The 18699-nt window shown below is 45.3% G+C and overlaps 1 protein-coding gene across 1 annotated transcript in view; it reads left to right on the forward strand.

The window, feature by feature from the left end:
* TNFSF8 (TNF superfamily member 8) overlaps positions 1–18699 on the forward strand; it is a 215988-nt gene that overhangs the window by 93403 nt on the left and 103886 nt on the right. Inside the window, exon 2 of the mRNA XM_069609675.1 lies at positions 6116–6191. Within this exon, the coding sequence (XP_069465776.1) occupies positions 6116–6191 (76 nt within the window). The remainder of the gene's footprint in view (positions 1–6115; positions 6192–18699) is intronic.

Genomic DNA, 18699 nt, shown 5'->3' on the forward strand with positions numbered 1-18699 from the left:
CTTCCATGACTTAGTTTGTATTACAGTTCCTCTTTGTATCCACGTAGCATATACCTTTCTTATCTTGGTATAAATATTTATTTCTACTTGTTTTCACAGTTCCTTTTTAAACGTTCCCCACATTTGCATGTTCTTCTTATTGGGGCTCATATTGGCTTTCTTCCATTTTTACTCATACACAATCTTCTTGTAATTTCACTTCCCATAACTTTACAATGTTCAAATTCTTGTTTGCGTGTCTGCCAAAATGCACTGGAGTCCCCACTCTACTCAAGTTAACTTGCTGGTCCTCTTTAGCATTCTCGGTCTTGCTTGCATGATGCAGCGTGCCTGTGCAGCTTACTCCTCACTCTGGGCGGTTGTGGTGTCTCTCCAGCTTCTCTCGTGGTTTACTTCTGCACTCCGGTTTCTTCTCGGCTCCCATTAAGGAAAATGCTGCTTCTCTCAGTTACTGGATGCCCAGGAACCCTGTCTCGGCTTCTGGAGTCTCCTCGTGATACCATGCTCACACCACGTCACTTCCCCTCTTGGCTGACAAACTTCTTTGCTTCACCACACAGGTTTGCGCCTCCAGCTTCCGCACACCAACTTGTGCCTCCAGCTTCTGCACACTAGGACATGCCTCCAGCTTCTGTTTGCCTTCTCTGTAGAAGACACATCCTCTCTCAAGCTCTCTGTCATAGCTTGGTTACCAATTTTTAAGATCCTGCACACAGGTGTCTTCCTCCAACAACTAGCATATTAATTATACTTGACATCCGTGTTGCTGTGCATCACTTCCTCCATCCTCCTCATCTCAGTATCCAGGTGGTTGTGGGATTTGAAGTTTGCTGATATAAACAAATGATTTAGGTCGTTTTGGAAATTAAAGTCCCTACAATGGTTTCTGATGCATAATATGTGGAGCTTTCTCAATGCTTCCAAGTGGAAGGTCAGCCCTACATGAAGAAAAACTAGAACTGAAAAGGGTATTCTTAGGGCCTTTATTTTTCAGGTGTTGGCCTAATGGGTGTTGGAAATATGTTTCTTTATTTTTCCTATAGGGGACACAGATGTTTGGCAATAGGCCATCAAGGTATTGGGCAACATTGGTCTTCTTCATGGGAACATGGGGATACCAATGAAGCTATGACATCTCTCCAGTGACTGTCACCTCCCTTGTGATCCTCCCCCATAGCCACCTGCAGGGTAAGGATCAGGTAGCGGCTGCTGCCCTCTGGCCCCATGGGAGGAGGTTATCACCAATGAACTTGTGATGACTCGATTTGGGTTCATCGCAGGTTGCTGAGAGGAGAAGGAGAATTGCCAAGCATTTTGCTGCTGAACTGGCCATGTGGGTGGGACCAGTCTGATATGCAAATATATATTTCTCCTCTGTGAAAGGTATAGTGAGCTAAATCGTGGTGGTAGACCCTTGAGAGTGGGAAAACATCCCATGGAATAGGCTATTTGGCTGTGTTCGGTAGAGGGGTTCCCAGATCTTTTTGTGAATATTCGTTTGACGGTTTAGAAGACAAACACCATGTGCTCAACTCTTATTTCAAGCAAATGACTGAAAATATACACCAGATTCAGACGATTGACTACAAAGACATTAATGCGTGAGGTAGTGTGGCGTGCGCTCATGACTGTTATTGAACGTTATTGCAGAATTTGACTATATCTTAAAAAAAAAACCTGACTGCTTAGATTTCTTGTTGGGCAATATGGTTGGCATGCAAATGATGCATGTGTGATACCTCAAGGATGTCTTTATTTAGAACAGACATATTGAACATGTGGGAAAGATCCTATGGGGAAATCAAGGATTCAGTAACGCAGTATTCCTAAAATCCCGTACACATTGTCTAACGTCCCAGAAATAAAATATGAACTTAACAAACATCTGTATGAGCAGGTGGGATATGTCCTCTTAAGACTATGACAGAACTTATTTGAACAAGGAGAGAAAAGAAGCTAACTACTAACACGTAGATGAAAGCTTTTGGACAATGGCATAGCCATGGCTACATAAAAGATGGAGTTGAACAGACTTAGCATTGTCCATGAGGAAAACGCCAATGAATGCTGAACTGTTGACTGACATATCGGAGGACACCATTGGCATGAGACTCATTGGCTACTTCTGTAATCAAATGAAAATGTCCTGCTTGGTGGCAGATACATCAGAGATGCAAGAATGTGATGTTTATAGAGGAAGCAGAGGCAGCCATACTTTGCTCGAACTCAACCAGACTTCTAGGAATGATGGTCTCCTACAGGGACTTTACTGCCTCTTACAGGATTCTGCTGTGGCTTTGTTACACAAGGTTTTCCTCGATCCCTTCAATAAAGATCCGATACTGATCACAGTACTACTTAAACACAAAAACTCCTGACACACTGAAGGTTCCTGGTTGGTGGCAGTTTCATGGTTTTGAGGTACAGCTCACAACTGCACACAGGGGTAATGCCTACCAGTGTAGGAAGATTCAACAATGAGACCATGTTACCTCAATAGGAATTGCTGAGAAAACGTTTACGGTGCAATCCTTTCTAAAGTACCCTGGTCATAATAATGTGAATAAATCTGATTTCTCCTTCTAGCTTTCCTGTACACATACACATACCTATTTGTACCAAGAAACCATCTTTGTCATTGTTCACAACGTTGCCACATGATGCCCTTAGCCCCGAGCAGCAATGACCTTCAAACTCAAATGAATACATAATTGTGAATAATGCTGTGACACTTTCCCAAACCCAATCCCTTCTATCAGCATTTGGTCTCTGGAACAGTACATTGAACATCGCAGGAGATCTGATATCAACTTAGAACAGTGTTATTTATGGATGAGGTTTGGCTCGTATCAAAATCTGAGCTTTGGCACAGATCATCTTGACCCCAGAGGCTGCCTTTGTGTTCCTGATCATATTAGTGGTCACTCGCAGACTCTGTTGCTGCATCACACCTGTCATGGATCTAAGGGTAGGCAATATATGGCTCTTCAGATATTCTGGCATAAGACCTCCATACCCCCTCACGTTATACATTTTCTGTTATTGTATTGGTGATTAATAAAGTGCCTATTCAACAAATGGTGTTACAAGCCACCACAAGACAAAAAAGGGGAGGATGGACAGAGAAGAAAAACAGCATTAACGGTCCTACTAGGCCTTGTGTCATTTGAATTGTGTAAGTGCAGTAACAAGAAGTAGAGGGGAGGAGTGGGGGGGGGAGTGCCGGTCATGGCGGAAGGGACAAAGGCAGGGTGGGAGATGAGTGCAGGACAGAGTGGAGGTATACAGGTGCAAGGCGGGGAGAAATGGCCCTTCGGGATAGGCAAGTGCTAGGGGGAACACACAGGGGGAGGGAACTACTGGCAAGGGCTGATTGGGGTTTATGCCACTGTAAATCCATGCTGTGGGTGATTTAAAAAATTGGTTTGGTACCTTGGCTCACTTATGATAGTTGTGGTCGAGCAATTAAGGCTGAATCTCTGTAGGGTGAGACTAGAAGATATTTCTTGAAACAATGACAATAGGCCAGACATAGATGTTAAATGTTTTGCCGGCACAAGGTTTTGTCAGTTGGTCTGGGTCTCTTCGTTGTGCCTTGAAACTAGACCCAGTTCATTTACCTGTTGACATGTACATGGTTAGGATTGTCCACCTTCTTTACCTGCATTTTGTAGCTATCCATTCAGTGTCTTATATGGCCAATTGGACTTCAGTTCCCAGAAAGCTTTGGTCTTCCTTTCAGTTTCTTTAGTAGATAGGCCTGGAGATGTAGGATTCAGGTGCCGCACACTCTACAATCCCTTTCTCACACTTCAATTCCCACTGTTCACTAATTCTCCACTTGGAGGTAACTAGGACTTCTGGCTTGTATCTATTGTATTTTGTTTATCTATTGATGATGCAGGATTTCCACCCAGAAACACTTACATACGCAATTAGCAGGCAGAAGGGCAATCCTGAGTCAGGTGTCATATAAATGTTGGTTGGGTGGGGCGGAAGCAACCGGCACACACGTGTGTGCTACAGAACCCAGGCGCAGGACACACATTACATGGAGAGGTTTCTGAGCACAGGCTATTCACAGGTTAGAAAGTTCAGTGAAGTTGGCAACAGGTAGGGCAGGGAGGGGAAGTCATGTAGGGATTCCTCGTTTATGAGGTGCAGCTTTAGGGAGGATTTGGTTGAGTGGATATTTGTGGCATATTGTTATTATTCCAATACATTGTGGCAAGAAGGGAGAATGAGCAGAAGTGAGAGAGGAGCTCAGGAAACACGGGGGAACAGAGATATTTGGGATTGAACCAGTGCTGAGGGTGCAGAGGGGAGAGAGAAGCGAGATATGGCGTTGGCTAGGTAGTGGGGCATGGGGGGCAGAAACATGCAAGGATTTGTCAACATGCAATTAAAATTTAAATAGGCAATGGTATTTCATGGAGCGATATCCAGCATGAAGGCAGCATTTGAAGGCGGAAGAAGATTGGGTAAAACTGTAAACAGTATCTGTGAGTACTTTGTCAAGCGAGCAGAAGGAGTAAAGAGAGAGGCCAGGAAGGAGACTGGCAAAGTAGTCAAGGGTAGTGATTACGAGAGTCACTATGGCAGTTTTATTTTTTAGATTTCAAGTGCCATTAGCACCCTCGACGGGTGAGCCAGCCAAAGAGGAGTCTAGGAACATGGGCTCAATCTCCCAATGTTAGCCCACATTCCAAGCTGCCTGATGGCCGCTCATCTGCCTACCATCGTCCCCCGACCCTTTTTAACTAATTCCCACTCCCCACTTACCTCATTACCGCAGCAGCACTCGTCGCTGCTGTTTCCTCTTCATCGTCTTCATCCTTGAGGCCACCATGGAAATGGAAGAGGGTCTCCGTACAAAGCCCCACCTTCCCTTTCAATAGCAGCCATCATTCAACAGTCCTTTCATTCCATGAACGGGATACTTTAAATTAGCCCTATCCCAGCCCACCGGACGGGTGCTAATGGAGTTTACCACCTGTTCCAAGGTCTCGAACGGGTGGTCTCATCCCAGGGCCTTGTTAAAAGTCCGTGCTTTGCTTTGGACTTTAACCCGGGCCCAAGGTCATTACCACCCGTTCCAGCCCTTGGAACAGGTGGTTGATGCCATAGTATGCAAGCCTCTTCAGTAAGCATCTTTGTGGGTCACATTTCCGTTCCTACTATGCAAGCCTCATCCAATCAGTCTCATACTCAGAGGGGCGTTTGGAATCATTGTGCACGATTGCCCGGCTCCATGTGGCTTAACCACTTCAAAGGTTAGGGTTGTATAATAGGTTTATCTTCCCAAACACACTCTGCATTCATTCAATTGAGGGATTAAAGAGCTATTTGCTCATGAAATAGCTTGGTGAGCTCTGGTTGCAGCTATACTATATCGTGTTTGGTGATAACCCCCAAAGCCCTCATCCGCTCAACCCCAATTCAACATTGATTGCTTGACCACATCTGTTAAAGGTGAGCTAAGCGTGCTAAAGAACACTGTGGGCCTCATTACGACCCAGGCGGTAAGTTACCGCCTGGGCCGTGACTTTACCACCATGGCGTAAACTACGTTTACGCCATGGTGGTTGGCGGACTTACCGCCCCATTCCGACCTAGGCGGGGCGGTAAGTCCCCAATCCCCATTTACCCTTCCCCATTCCCATTTTTGCCCCATAGGGCATAATGGGAGTGGGGAAGGCGTTAATTACGCCACCGTAAATTACGGTGGCGTAATTAACTCCATGGTCCCTTAGCGCCATGGATTTTAACACCTGCTAAAAGCAGGTGTTAAAAGCACCATGGCACTAGGGGACCTCGTAATTAGCGGTAAGGGGTCGGCGCAGCTAACGCTGGCGTTAACCCCTTACCGCCAGGGTCGTAATGAGGCCCTGTGACAGAGTCCACAGAGAGTGCCCTAGCGACACCACCTAAGTGACTGCTGGTTACACCGCCTAGTCGAAACATCTGGAGAACAGTCTAGCTGTTGCACGACTCTGGCGTAACTAAACTAGCATGTGTGCAACAAACATATATCACAATAACTGATGAAAATAAGTAATACAAAGAAAGGCAGTTCATATTTCATTTGACATGTTTTCCTCTTGTCTACTGACAGAGACCTATGGAAGAGGGGAAGGAAAGCAGCCAAGAAGCTCTGAAGAACTCCTGCATCACCGGAAGTACTATTGAAGGTGAATAACATGGCAAATTATTATTGATGGAAATGGTAATCCGCAATAAACAGTTTGGCTCTGTATTACAAAAGTGTTTTTTTTTTTTAATTGCACAATCCCATTAAACAACGATTTGTAAATCAGGCCCTGTATCTGCCTTTACTGTGTAAACTGCAAGACCAGAGAAGGGAACGTCACATTCCTCCCCTATCCCAATTCGGGATAAACGTCTTGAAACGTTGGAAGTTGAAGAAAGGCAGAAACATAAAAGATGCCATGGGCACATTGATGCAGGTGGAAGATGTGCTAGAGCGGATATGAACTAGATCCGCATCTGCATTTCCAGTCCTATACAGAGGCTGTGTAATCATTTTTCACCTGGTGCAGGAATCTTGGCAGCACGTGGGTTTTCCTTGTCACTGTCCTCCCCATGGGGAAAAGGCACTTGCATCATGGTAATCACTATGTAAGAACATGGCAACCATAATTACACAGGATTCCTATGGATTCTGCCAGTGGAGTAACTTTGCTGAAAATGTTGGGGGGGACATGACATCTGAAGAAAAGGTTTCCCAGCCAAATGAATGGGGACAAAATGGTGTGCCATGAAAGTTGGGGGGGACAAACACCCGCGTCCCCCCCTAAAATTACACCCATGAATTCTGCCTGCCTTTTGCACTCACAATCCACAGGGATTCAGTCTCTCACTCACATTAAAATGCGACGCAGTGGCATAACGACGCTCGTCCCCTTTATTGATCATTTCTTTTAATGCCACCATCGCGGCCATCAAATTATTCCATACTGCATACATTCCTGTAGATACTTGCTCCAGGGACGTACCACTACCATTCTGGCAAAGTAAGATGTTTGAGAGAGGGCGATACTCGCAGATGGGTATGCTATTATTATTATTATTATTATTATCATTATTATTATAATCATTATTATAATAATAACATTTGTCTTATGGGTTGGCCGCGTTATCTCGTAAAAACAAAAATAAAGATTCTAAAAAAGGTGTGATGCAGGAGGAGATGCTGTTTTTATCCCTGCACCAAGTGGAATTTCCTCTCTGTGCTCCTTCTCTTCTAAGGAAGCCAGATCAAAATGTCCCAGTGGTGGAAACCGTTTGAAACCAAAGAATGCGTCTCTGCAAAGTTTACCACCTCTGGGCCATTTACCCACTCCATCAAAATGGGGCCCATAGAGTTACCAGCTAGAGTTAAGGGAAATTTGCAGTGTTATGAAAAGGAGAAGGCATTCTGACCAAAATGCAAAGCCATTGATGAGGAAGTGGCACCAAGTACAGATGTGAGAATGCCTAGCACCTTGCACGTGCAAAGAAAGTACATGCTATGTACCGCTGGTCAGCTAGCACAGGCGAGCCTGCTGACGCAGGTTTGAATCCCAGCAGGGCCAAACTCAGCCTTTCATCCTACCGAGGTCGATAAATGAGCACCACTCACCATGGGTAATAATAAGAAGCACTCAGATGCCTGAGGGTTCGTAGCACTATATAAATGCTAAAATAGTATTATTATTATGTGAAATAATGCAGGGCTGGGTGAAGCCTACAATGATTTCTTATGGGAATTCAGGACAAGCATACGCGCCCTTAGCGCTTAATAATAAATCTTCAACTTGTATCTTTCACTATTATAGCATTGCAGTGTTATATACCTGTCCAGGTGTACATTGATGCATTTCATCAGACCATGGTTTTAGTGCATAGATGAAAGCATATTCTTATATAGTGCATTCCCGGATGTAAGGAGTGTGTTACTACATAATGAGAGTGTTGTGTAAGTGATTGGAATGTTTGTGGATGATTGAGGTAGCAGTTTAGGCAGTTGGAGTCATATAAGCCTGGGTGGTGGGAGCCAGTGGAACAGGGTCCCAGGCTGGGTCCCCTTCTGGGCGTCTGTCCTGTTCCTAGTATCCTACTTAATGTAACTGAATAAAAGGAACTTGGTAACAACTTACCTGAAGCCTCAGGGAGTCTTTCTTATATCAGTGGCGATGATCTGGTCTTTGAGCTGGACTCAATGTGGGCAGGAACATGAAGCTAAAATAGAGGAACAAAAGAAGAAGTTAACTGTTGAGGGGGGTGCAGAGAACATTGACAGGAGCCACTGCCCTCGGAAGGAAGAACCCACCACCCAGGGTGAACAAGAGGGGTGCCAGGGTGCACCCAGAGCGAAGTGTGAACATAGAGTGCACCCAGGAACCCTGTTGAGCAATAGAGGCTACGGAAAGTGAAGTATGTGGTCCTGGGATGATATGGCCGTTGGTCAGCAGGATCCCCCTTGTGCTCTCAGGACAATTGATGATGTCAACCTCCGAGGCTTCATAGCAATGGAAGGCCATTGTGCAGGATTCTGACCTCCAGGCAAGACCTACGACGATGGTGAAGTAACGATGTCTGTATTGATTGCAGTGCACCCTAGGCTCCTTTCCCCTGTGAAAGGATGCTGCCGCCACAGGCCAGGTGAATAGGAAAGCACAATTCTATCAGTACTATTTTGAGATCCCTCACAGTCAGTGCGTTAAGTGGCACTGAAAAATTAGCCAGGGCTCATCCTGGGACATGGCTTAATACAGGGGGGGTCGCCTGCTCGCTCGTTGGGCTGCACCCCCTTGATGATCCCCAAATTAATCGGATACAGGAACCCCTGCCAGGCAGCCCTTTGTTGAGATCCACCCTCTCACCTCTGGGCGAGAGGGTCTGATCTCTGCATTTATTTACTAACGGCTTGCCTGGCAGGGGACAGTCCAAACCAAATCAATCTAATGTAGAGCAGAGTAGTGGCTAATGGAAAACAGCCACTCCAAACCAAGTCTAAGAAAAGTAAATGGGTGTCATTACGAGGTTGGCGGTAGCCATGCCAGTAAATACTGGCATGGCTGCCGCCGGAGTAATGAATTTTCCAGCGCCCGGGAATGGGCAATTACTAGGTCATTACAGCCCCGCGGGACCTGGTTATTGCCCATTCCCGGGCACCTGAAAATATTACTCCCCATTCCCATTTGTGTCCCATTGGACTCCATGGGAATGGGGAGGACGGATGCACCAGCACCATTCATGAATGGTGCCGGTGCATCCGTCAAGGTCTGCGAGCGGGTGCCGTTCCGCCTGCCAGGTCAGACCTGGCAGGCTGAAAGGTACTTGCTCCTAGAACTCATAGTTTGCCAGTCTGGAAACAACATACCGGCAAGCTTACCGGTATCGTTGTTTCTGGACCGGCAAACTTATGATGAGGCCCAATAAGTAGAAGGGTTGGAGAACCAGAGCTGGACGGGCTCACCCGTGCTCCATCCCGGCAAGAAGGTCATGTTATGAAAAACATCTTCTGCACATATTCCACTTCATGTGGGTGGTGGTCTGGTAGTGTCCATCTTGTCTCTTCTGTGGCTGTGGATAAGATTGTGCAAGTCAATTGGATTCTGAAAGATGAACATATGACCATTGAGGGTGACCTTTAGAGATGCTGGATGGATAATCCCATATCAGCCATTGAGCTGCTTTATCGCTGGTCTAAATGCCAATAACTCTTTTTGTCTTGCTGCAGTGGCATTGGAAACAACCTGCGTTATAAAGAGATTAGCCTTTGTCCGATTCCCCTTGAAGCCTTTTTTAAACTTCCTTCCCCCATTTACAGATCAGGAATTTTCTAAACGCATGTGTGTGAAGAAAACTAATATTTCACTTGCCAATGGTAATTCCATATAGATGTACATGGGAGGGGGTAAGAATGATTGATGCCATGCAATTAGCCCCTCTCGTTACTCCCTGCATTATGTGTTACAGCCTACACTTCAATCCCTTGAAATGAGCGGTTCTGAGGCTCAATATTGCAACATAAATGGTCATTTTTTAATGTTTTGCCTTTTCATCCTTAATGGTGGTGCTGCCCGACGCCAGGCATCATGCCTCGGGAGGGACAGCAGCACCATTAAGGCTGAAAAGGTGAGGTCGCTGGAAGCTCGGGTCTTTTTTCCTAAAGCCTGAAGTTTGTGCAAATGAGCAGGAGCTTCAGGCTTTAGAAAAAAACAGCCTTGGCTTATAGCGGCCCCACCGTTTCTTCGATAATGGTGGTGCCGGCCCAAGGGCATGTTTTGATTTAAGGTATGCATCATGCCTCGTAGGTGCTGCCACCATTATTGATTAAAGGCATTTTTTCTGAAGCCTAAAGCTCTCCTGCGAGAGTTATAGGCTTTGGGGAAAAAATCCTTGTCCTCTCGCGGCCGGGGCTGGAATACATCTCAGAATGATATTTCTGAGCCTGGCAGGGCTGGGATCCAGCAAACCCCGGCCCACTTACAAAGATTAATGTCTGTTGTTCTGTCTTCCTCATGAGATTGCCGTTATGTAAAAGGCTGGAGGTCTCGAGTAACATGCAGCCTGTGCTTTTAAATGGATTGTTTTCACATAATCATAGCAGAGCCAGGGGAGGGCAGAGTGGGTCACAACCCATTTGACACACTCTCCTTTCCCGTGGTGCCTCCACTGCCACCTCTTAGGCTGCCACTGCAGGTTGCATTTTTTTTTAAAAAAACCTTGCGTGGAAGCAGCAGATTGTGCAATCACTGAAGCCCATATTTTCTGTCTTGCATATGTTATGTTAAAGGATATTTATACCGTACACTATCACCACCGGAGTAGTCCCCTTGCGCTCTGGTGGATCTGAAAAGCAAGAGGGAAGGGTAAGTTAGTACACTGAGAGGGAAAAAGCACAAGAGAGTTGTGACATGACACTGAGCTGGCGGTTACTTAAGTATCATTCTGGCCCGGCCTTAAACACACTTTGCAAAAAACTAAAAAGGGGCTCAGTTCAGCAGAACAACAGAACTGGGCTCCCTGCAGTTCTGCATTTTTTGGTGTGATTAGTGATGGACCCAATGCACATCTGGTAGTCCCTGGACTCTGGCCACCCCTGAGGTCCAGTGCTGTCAGCAAGTTGGGGAGGGTGAGGCAGGGAGGGGCGCACAAATCTCGCACAAGGCGCTGGCAGACTTGGGGTTGGCACTGCATAGAGGATTGTAAAGATGCCACAGGACTCAGCAAACGTGATGCAGGAGGCGGCGTATGACACATTGTGTATGTTTGCATTGGAGCATGCATTTTACAGGGCAGAGCATGTGGTTGCATAAGTGTCATAAATGTGAAATACAGTGACAATGAAGACATACATTGATGGTGCAGCTTTATGAAGGTGATTTAAAGGAGTAATGATGACATGTCTTCTGGGTGCAACATCCTCAAAATTATTTACACTGACAGTGCCCACATAGCTGGTGGGTGCCGCTTCATGAAAGAGATTTATAATGGCAGTGCTGTCATCTCTTTTAGGGGTATCATCCAAGTGGTTTGCAGTGATAATGGCAGTATAATTGTGTGGGTGCAGCTTCATAAATGATTTGAAAAGTCTGTGCTGGTATAATTTACGGACATAGTGTCGGGGGGAAATTCTGCCGGGGTCGGCTGGGCCGTCCGCGGACCTCCGGGCAGGGAGGCCCCAACTCCTCCCGTATATCCCAAAAAATGAGTATGAGACACACGCAAGAAGCAAGGTGATTCTGCTGTTTATTAAACAAACGGCAGGGATGGGTCAAGGAATGTACGCGTCCGTCCTGACACTCTCTCCGTCGATGGGCTCTCAGGCCCTTTTTATCTTAGTATGACGCGCTACTTGCGCTCCCTGGGCAAAAACCTATCGCCACCCTGGATTGGCTCCTCGAGTGGTAGGGTTAGTATAGCATACGTATAGAGAGCATTGTTAGTGGTTAAGGGTTAGTCAGGTGGTATAATTGGGTTGTCCCTTCAGGTAGATACATGAAAATTGTTACTGAGGACCCCTGGGGATTGGTCAATGCTAATGGCATCAGTGATAAGAGCCCCATGTTCTGATTGGTCCACGCACGAGCCCCCCAGTCTGGGACCATCGTTGTTCCCAGCTCGCGGTGCACCTGTCATTTGCAACAATGTTTCACTAAGGTTATGTGCAGACAACGTGAAGATTTATTGGTATGCCTGAAGGCCGACTACTCCCACCGCCGCAGATGTCCATTGGATCATTTCATTGTATCTGCCGGTGTCTTGAAATGGGGGGTTTCGGTGCCTCCTTCCTCCTGGGCCTGGCACCCTGTCAGATTTGGCTTGATCACGTGAGGTGGGACCGTGGTCGAGGCAGAATTCTGCACAATTAATATTGTATTTTCCACTGTGTGCCTGGTTTTAATTGTGGGATGTTTTTATCCACGCATCCAAGCCCTACCTCAAAACTGTGCAGTACTGACATGGAAAACATCATGATGGCCAGAGCTTCCCAGAAAATGCACAGGGAAATGCATGAAGAATAGGCTGCCACTCATTTTTGCCGATGTGGGCACAGAAGGACACTGCCTAAAACCACCATTGGACTACCCACACAGTAGTCTGAAACCATTGGGAATGGCAATGCTGATTGCCAAAAGCAAACCCATAACTGTTGGGAATTCATTTTCTTAAATCCCAAAAAGGGGTGCAGTACCAGTACTCACCACTATCAAAAAGCCGGCGTTTTAAAACAACACCAGATTTTACTTTTTTTGTGTAAAACTGAATAAATGAACCCAAGGCAAGCCAAAGAAAGACTTACTGAGAGGTGGATCAAATGTAAAGTTATATTCTGAAATGACTTGAAGGTTTATAACAAGACTGGCTGAGCTGTGGATTTCAGCAGTTTAAGTAAATTTGGACTGAAAGATACTAAAAATCTAAATGTTTAAATTGACTGAGTGACCTACTTTTGAGTGTCACATAGGTTTCAATTGTTTAAATGTCATAGTTTTAAACTTAGGGTCAGCATTCTAGCTGCATATGTAAAAATGTTTAGTTTTATTTGAATGCTGAAAACTGGGGAACAGAAATGACATGTAGCTAAAAACTAGCTTAAAGTGATTCAATTTTGCCTGGCAACTACCCCCCATCAGGAGTGAAACTTGAGTCACAGCTGTGTTCCCAGGCCTATCTGTCTTTTGCTGGCCACACTAAGGATATGCCATCTCTCTGATAATTGAATTAAGGGGAGCCCCCACAGAATACAGGAGCTCTGAACAAAGCCCTGTCCTGACTCAGGCAAATGTTTTATTGGCGGGAGTCGTAAATGGAGCTTCCTCCTGGAAGGACAGGGGAGGGGCACTGCCTGTGAGAGCAAGCTGGCTTGGCAGAACTGGAAAAACCAGAAATTCAACCTTGTGCTGGGGGGAAACCACACCCCTTTGGGGCCAGAACATAACTCTAAAAAGATGAATAACTCATAGTACGGACTTGTGAAAATTATTTAAATGACACCATAATTCTTGTGATTTTTCTGCCCACATTTTAAGACGTGTTAGGACCCGGTGGTATGTTCAGGGGGGTTTTAGCGGAAAAGGGGATATTACTCAAAATGTGTGCATGTGAAAAATCTGACACTTCATCAACTAATGTCCATACTCCTTGGGCACATGTGTGTAAATTTGGGGTAATGTCCGGTATTGCAAACCAGTTAAAAAGTGCAAAATATTGCCATTTCTGAATGCAAGCTCCCAGGAAGAGCAGATTTGGACAGGGTATACCTCCTGTAATGCATGATGGGTGCATATGATTTTAAAACAATATGTACCTCTGCAAATATGTATTTGGTTCAAATCTAGATTTGTGTGCAAGTTGACAGGAGGAGTGGACTTTCTGCAGGCTGTAAAATGACATCACTCTGACACAACTTAGCTCCCCCAATCAGGGGAGAAATGAAAGCTTGGCCAATGACAAGTGGTGAGGGGTAGAGCCTAGTGATGCTGCACACACACCCATTTTAAAAACAGATAAAAGCAGACAGACAGGACAGATAGGGACCTTCTATTCCATTTGCTGCAACACGCTCTGCCGGACCATACCACATCCAGAGATCCAGACTTCAAATCCATCAATCTCCAGAATCCAGAGAGGCTAGAGAGAGAGCTGACCCAGATCACTGTGAAGTGCAGAGACCCAGACCGGAGTCCAGTCCAAAACCTGACCAGATCCGTGGCGAGGCCCATTCTATTTCTAAATATATTGTGAGTACATAGTAGAACTGTGCAGAACCAATCTCTTATTTAAAATAATATAATTCAATCTATTTTAATCTAACCAGAACTGTCTCCTAGAAGTTGTACCTTGTCATTTTGCAAAACTGTCACTTGTCATTTTCCAGTTGCTAGCTGTCACTTGTCTTTCTGAACTTTAAAATTTCAAATCTGAAAAAACGACCTTTACAAAATCGCTCATATCTCCGGAACCGTTTGTCTTAGAGACTTGCAGTAACTTTCATCTGGAAGCTGAGATCCTAGGCTGTCCTAGGACCCTAAAACGATAGTGATAGTCCTTGTAGTTCCTCTGTAATCGTGCCCGGCGCACTCACGAATTTGCCGCGATTTGCAAAATTTCTTCACGTGTGAAAACAGCAGTTTTCTTGCCTTCCGTTGCAAAAATTTGTTTGCAACCTGACAACCATTATAGAGCATTGCTAAGGTGATCCTGAACTTATTCAAAGCATATACCACTCACCCTAAACCTCTAGAGGGAATTAAAAGCATTTTAGCATATTTTTCACTTCATTGCCAGCACATATAAAAGCATTTTGGGCCTGTGTTTTAAACTTCTGTAGTCCAAGCTTGCTGGGGTGAACTGAATCACATTTGATTGCATTTCTGAGAACTGTGTGCTTCCTTCCATTTCCTTGCATTGCATAAAGGGGGGGAGTGAATTGTCCAAGAAAGTGATTACATTGTCTTTTGCTGAAATCCTATCAAGTTATTTTCTGTACTGCATTCCATTCCACATTGCATCCATTTGAAACCATAAAAGTATTGTTGCTATATTATCCATCCTATAACCACTCATCATTGATTATAAAGAAGTGTGCTAGTGCCAGACTATCCATTATTGATTACTGATCAGATTAAGTGTGATATTCAATTATTAATTTATTCAAAAGTGTGATATATAGATCTATTGTTTAAATTATCAAATAAACCTTTTAAACTTGCTAAACAGAACTACTTCTTGGCTCAGTGGGGTCAGGAGGATTCCAAGAGAGGGGTGTTATATAGGGGTAGTCATCCAGAACGCATGAACTGGACATAAAGATATATCAATAAGGGTTTTCATTCAGTATTATAGACTAGGCGTTGACTTAGCTGTAGTGTTGAATTGAATCCTCTTACATAATTGCAGGTGTGACCTTGGCGTCGGCTTACGGCATACGAGATTGCAACATTGTGCCCTTTACTGTCAGTCATCGCCGGGCTTATTCTGCAGGGTCAGCAATTGTACTCTTCCTCATTCAATGTTCATGGGAACTCTTGCTTGCGGCCTACTTGGGCCTGGTGCATAGGTGGAAACGTTTGATACACCGCGCTTTAGGTTATGGTATCGTTATTGTTTTATCCCCAGTATCGTGTCTTCGTTATATTTCCTATTGCAATGCATGGGTTTAGGAGAAGCGTGAGCAAGCGTTATAGATGAGTTCATTATGTGTCTTGCGTTTCAGCATTTGAAAACCTATGTGAAAAATAATAAAGGTGCGCGTCAGTGAGTGTGTCCGTCATCTACGTCGTAGCACTGAATATGTTCTTTGTGCGGATTGGTGTGGGAGTGTCCAGGGTGCATGTTTGCACGGGTGTGCTGACCTGTGGCTAAATCGTCATGGCATCTCTAACGATGTGTTCATTTACTGCTGCATGGTTCAGTCGAGTTCATCCATGCCGCAGGTGTTGGCAAGGGCAGGACAGGCTGGTGGGCACATCCGTATGTTCTTGTACCAGGGTAGTTGATCGTCTGGTAGATGGGCAAACTCCTCTTGTGGCGGGTGCCTGGGCCATGATCCTCTAGGCCAGGGGCGTGAGGGGATTGGTGGGAGCCTTGTGTTCCATTTTCCCACTTCAGTCCCCCCTCTGGTCGACTTGTCGACCACAAACATATCCTTTTCCTTATCTCCTCTCACTCTCCATATTTTAGTTACTCCTCCCAAATGTCCATAGTGGTTTACATGGTCTTCAAATGACCAATACACGTATTCACATGTTCCTCCAGGTGTGCAGTATACCCATTTCCCTACGTAGCTCCTAGGGTTTCTTGGGTTTTCGAGTTTCACAGAGGGCGTGTCCAGGTGGTTGGTGATGATCTGGTTGCGCAGTTTCTCTCTCTCTTTTATTATTGTGCCTGTGTGTTGGCCGTCATCTGCTGGCATCAAGGGGTGCATACCAACCATTTCGATCATTTCGTCTGTGGTGCGTGCCTTCCGGGCCTTCCAAAATCTTATTATGATCAGTGCAGCTCCAGCCAAAATAGCACCTCCAATTATAATCTTCAGTCCGTCCGACAGCCACGATGGCATCCATGACCATAATAGCGAAAACCAGCTGTCATCCTTCTTCACACCTTTACTTTCATTCATCATTTTGGAGTGCATCTGCGCTTAGATTGGCGTGGAACAGCTCTTCGCCTGGGCACTGAATGACTACTTGATAGGGAGAGCTTGAAACCAACAACTAACACCAATAACAAGCATATTGAGTATTTTCAGGCGGGCAACTTTAACGTCGCAAGAATTAGCTGCTGGACTGCAGCAAGGTAAGAGCAAAATGCCGGTGAGACTAGCATCTGTAATAAAAATGATAGGGATTTTGATGATACCATTGTCAGCATCGTTAGCAGGAATGAATGTGCAGCATGATTGTCCTATCTTTGCGCAAACTCCTCCTTCCATTGCTGTGAGGAGGTCCAGTACATATCTGTTCTGTAGTGCTACCATCCTTACTGCTCGCAGTTCCTCTTTTATTGCGTTGAATCCATTTACTGTGGAATTAATTGTCATCATTAATTCCCATCGAGTTATCTGGAGCCATTTTGCGTTTGCGTAAGCCTGTAGTCCTGGATGTATTATTGAGGAGAAAAACATTGCTGCTCTGCTGAATAGTCTGTGTTCTGGTGGGATTGAAGTGAGTGCTGTTTCCAACCTTCCCCATAGGTAATTTCCTGTCAGAGGTTCTCCTTGTCTTTTCTTTCTATTCAGGACAGTGTCGTCGCCGTTGTTCTGGTCCTCTGGCCCCTTCTGGGATTGTACAGATCTCTTATCCCTCTTCTTTCCTTCATCCATTTTAGGGAAGCTTGCCATGTTCACATGTTTCTTGGGTACCACTAGTGATGGTACATTAACGTGTACCATCGTGCATATACCATTCCACAGAGGGGGCAGTGTGTATGCCTTGTCTCCGCAGGCCCAGTAATGGTCCATTAATACCGCTGTTCCCGCTCCCCACTCAGGTAACTCCGGTAACTCCGTCACGCTTGCACAGTTGGTGTTGTACCCCACGTTCACTTCTCCTCTATGTTGATAGCATACCTTAGGTGCAGATAGCGGCAGTATTGTAATTGGGTCTTCATCCTTTTCTATCCATGTCAGCATGGGTGCATACTTGATCCAAATCGTCCAGCATCTGTTGTTGTGTTCAGCAATAGTTGCAGTATCCTCTCTCGTTACCATGTTGCTGCCGACCACTCCTGTGTCCCATTTGTTATCCAGGTACACCTTCCCTATTATGGTTATCAGTGGTCTTTCCCAACATCCTTGTTTACCAGGAACTTCAGTGGCGTACCAATCACATGGTAGGTATTGTAGTGTTACTTTCTTTGTCTCTCCTTTTTCAAGGCCGCTTGTTATGTATCTGAATGCTTCAGCATGTAAACTGGTCTTGTGGTAACTCAAATAAGCCTTGAGGAAGTTGTTTTCGTATGGATATGTGTCTCGCGTCTTCCATACCAGGTGCACCGTGCTCCCTTGAAATCTCCCTTTCGTTTGGAACAGTGCCAAGTATATTATACATCGTGCTGTCTTTTCATCTATTTCTGTGGCAACGAAAGTTCGGGAGGTGCTCATGGCGTATGGGATCAACGAGCAGACGTAGCAGCTATCTTCTGTTGTCTGCTTGCCTATTTGAGTCATGTGTTTGTACCACATGTTGTTCGAGACGTGTCCTGAATCTTGTATGTAGTTGTCGATACCTTTGTTATCTGAGTATGTGCTGCGTTTAACTCTATTTCCGTTGTGTGGAGTTTTGCTAGTACCACCTGACGTAACACCTGTTGCAGCCGGGGGTGGGGGTATATTAGGTTTGGGAACAGCCAAAATATTGATGGCATAACTGTTCTGCCATACAGAGGCAGCCAAGAACCCGGTGATCATCAAAATCCCTATCATTTTTATTACAGATGCTAGTCTCACCGGCATTTTGCTCTTACCTTGCTGCAGTCCAGCAGCTAATTCTTGCGACGTTAAAGTTGCCCGCCTGAAAATACTCAATATGCTTGTTATTGGTGTTAGTTGTTGGTTTCAAGCTCTCCCTATCAAGTAGTCGTTCAGTGCCCAGGCGAAGAGCTGTTCCCACGCCAATCTAAGCGATCTATCTCTTAGGACAGGCAAGTATGGGTGGAGGTGGGGCATGGATTGTTCTATGGCCA

Source organism: Ambystoma mexicanum, chromosome 8 (genome assembly GCF_040938575.1).
Source record: "Ambystoma mexicanum isolate Mex_15411 chromosome 8, UKY_AmexF1_1, whole genome shotgun sequence".
Classification (NCBI taxonomy): Eukaryota; Metazoa; Chordata; class Amphibia; order Caudata; family Ambystomatidae; genus Ambystoma; species Ambystoma mexicanum.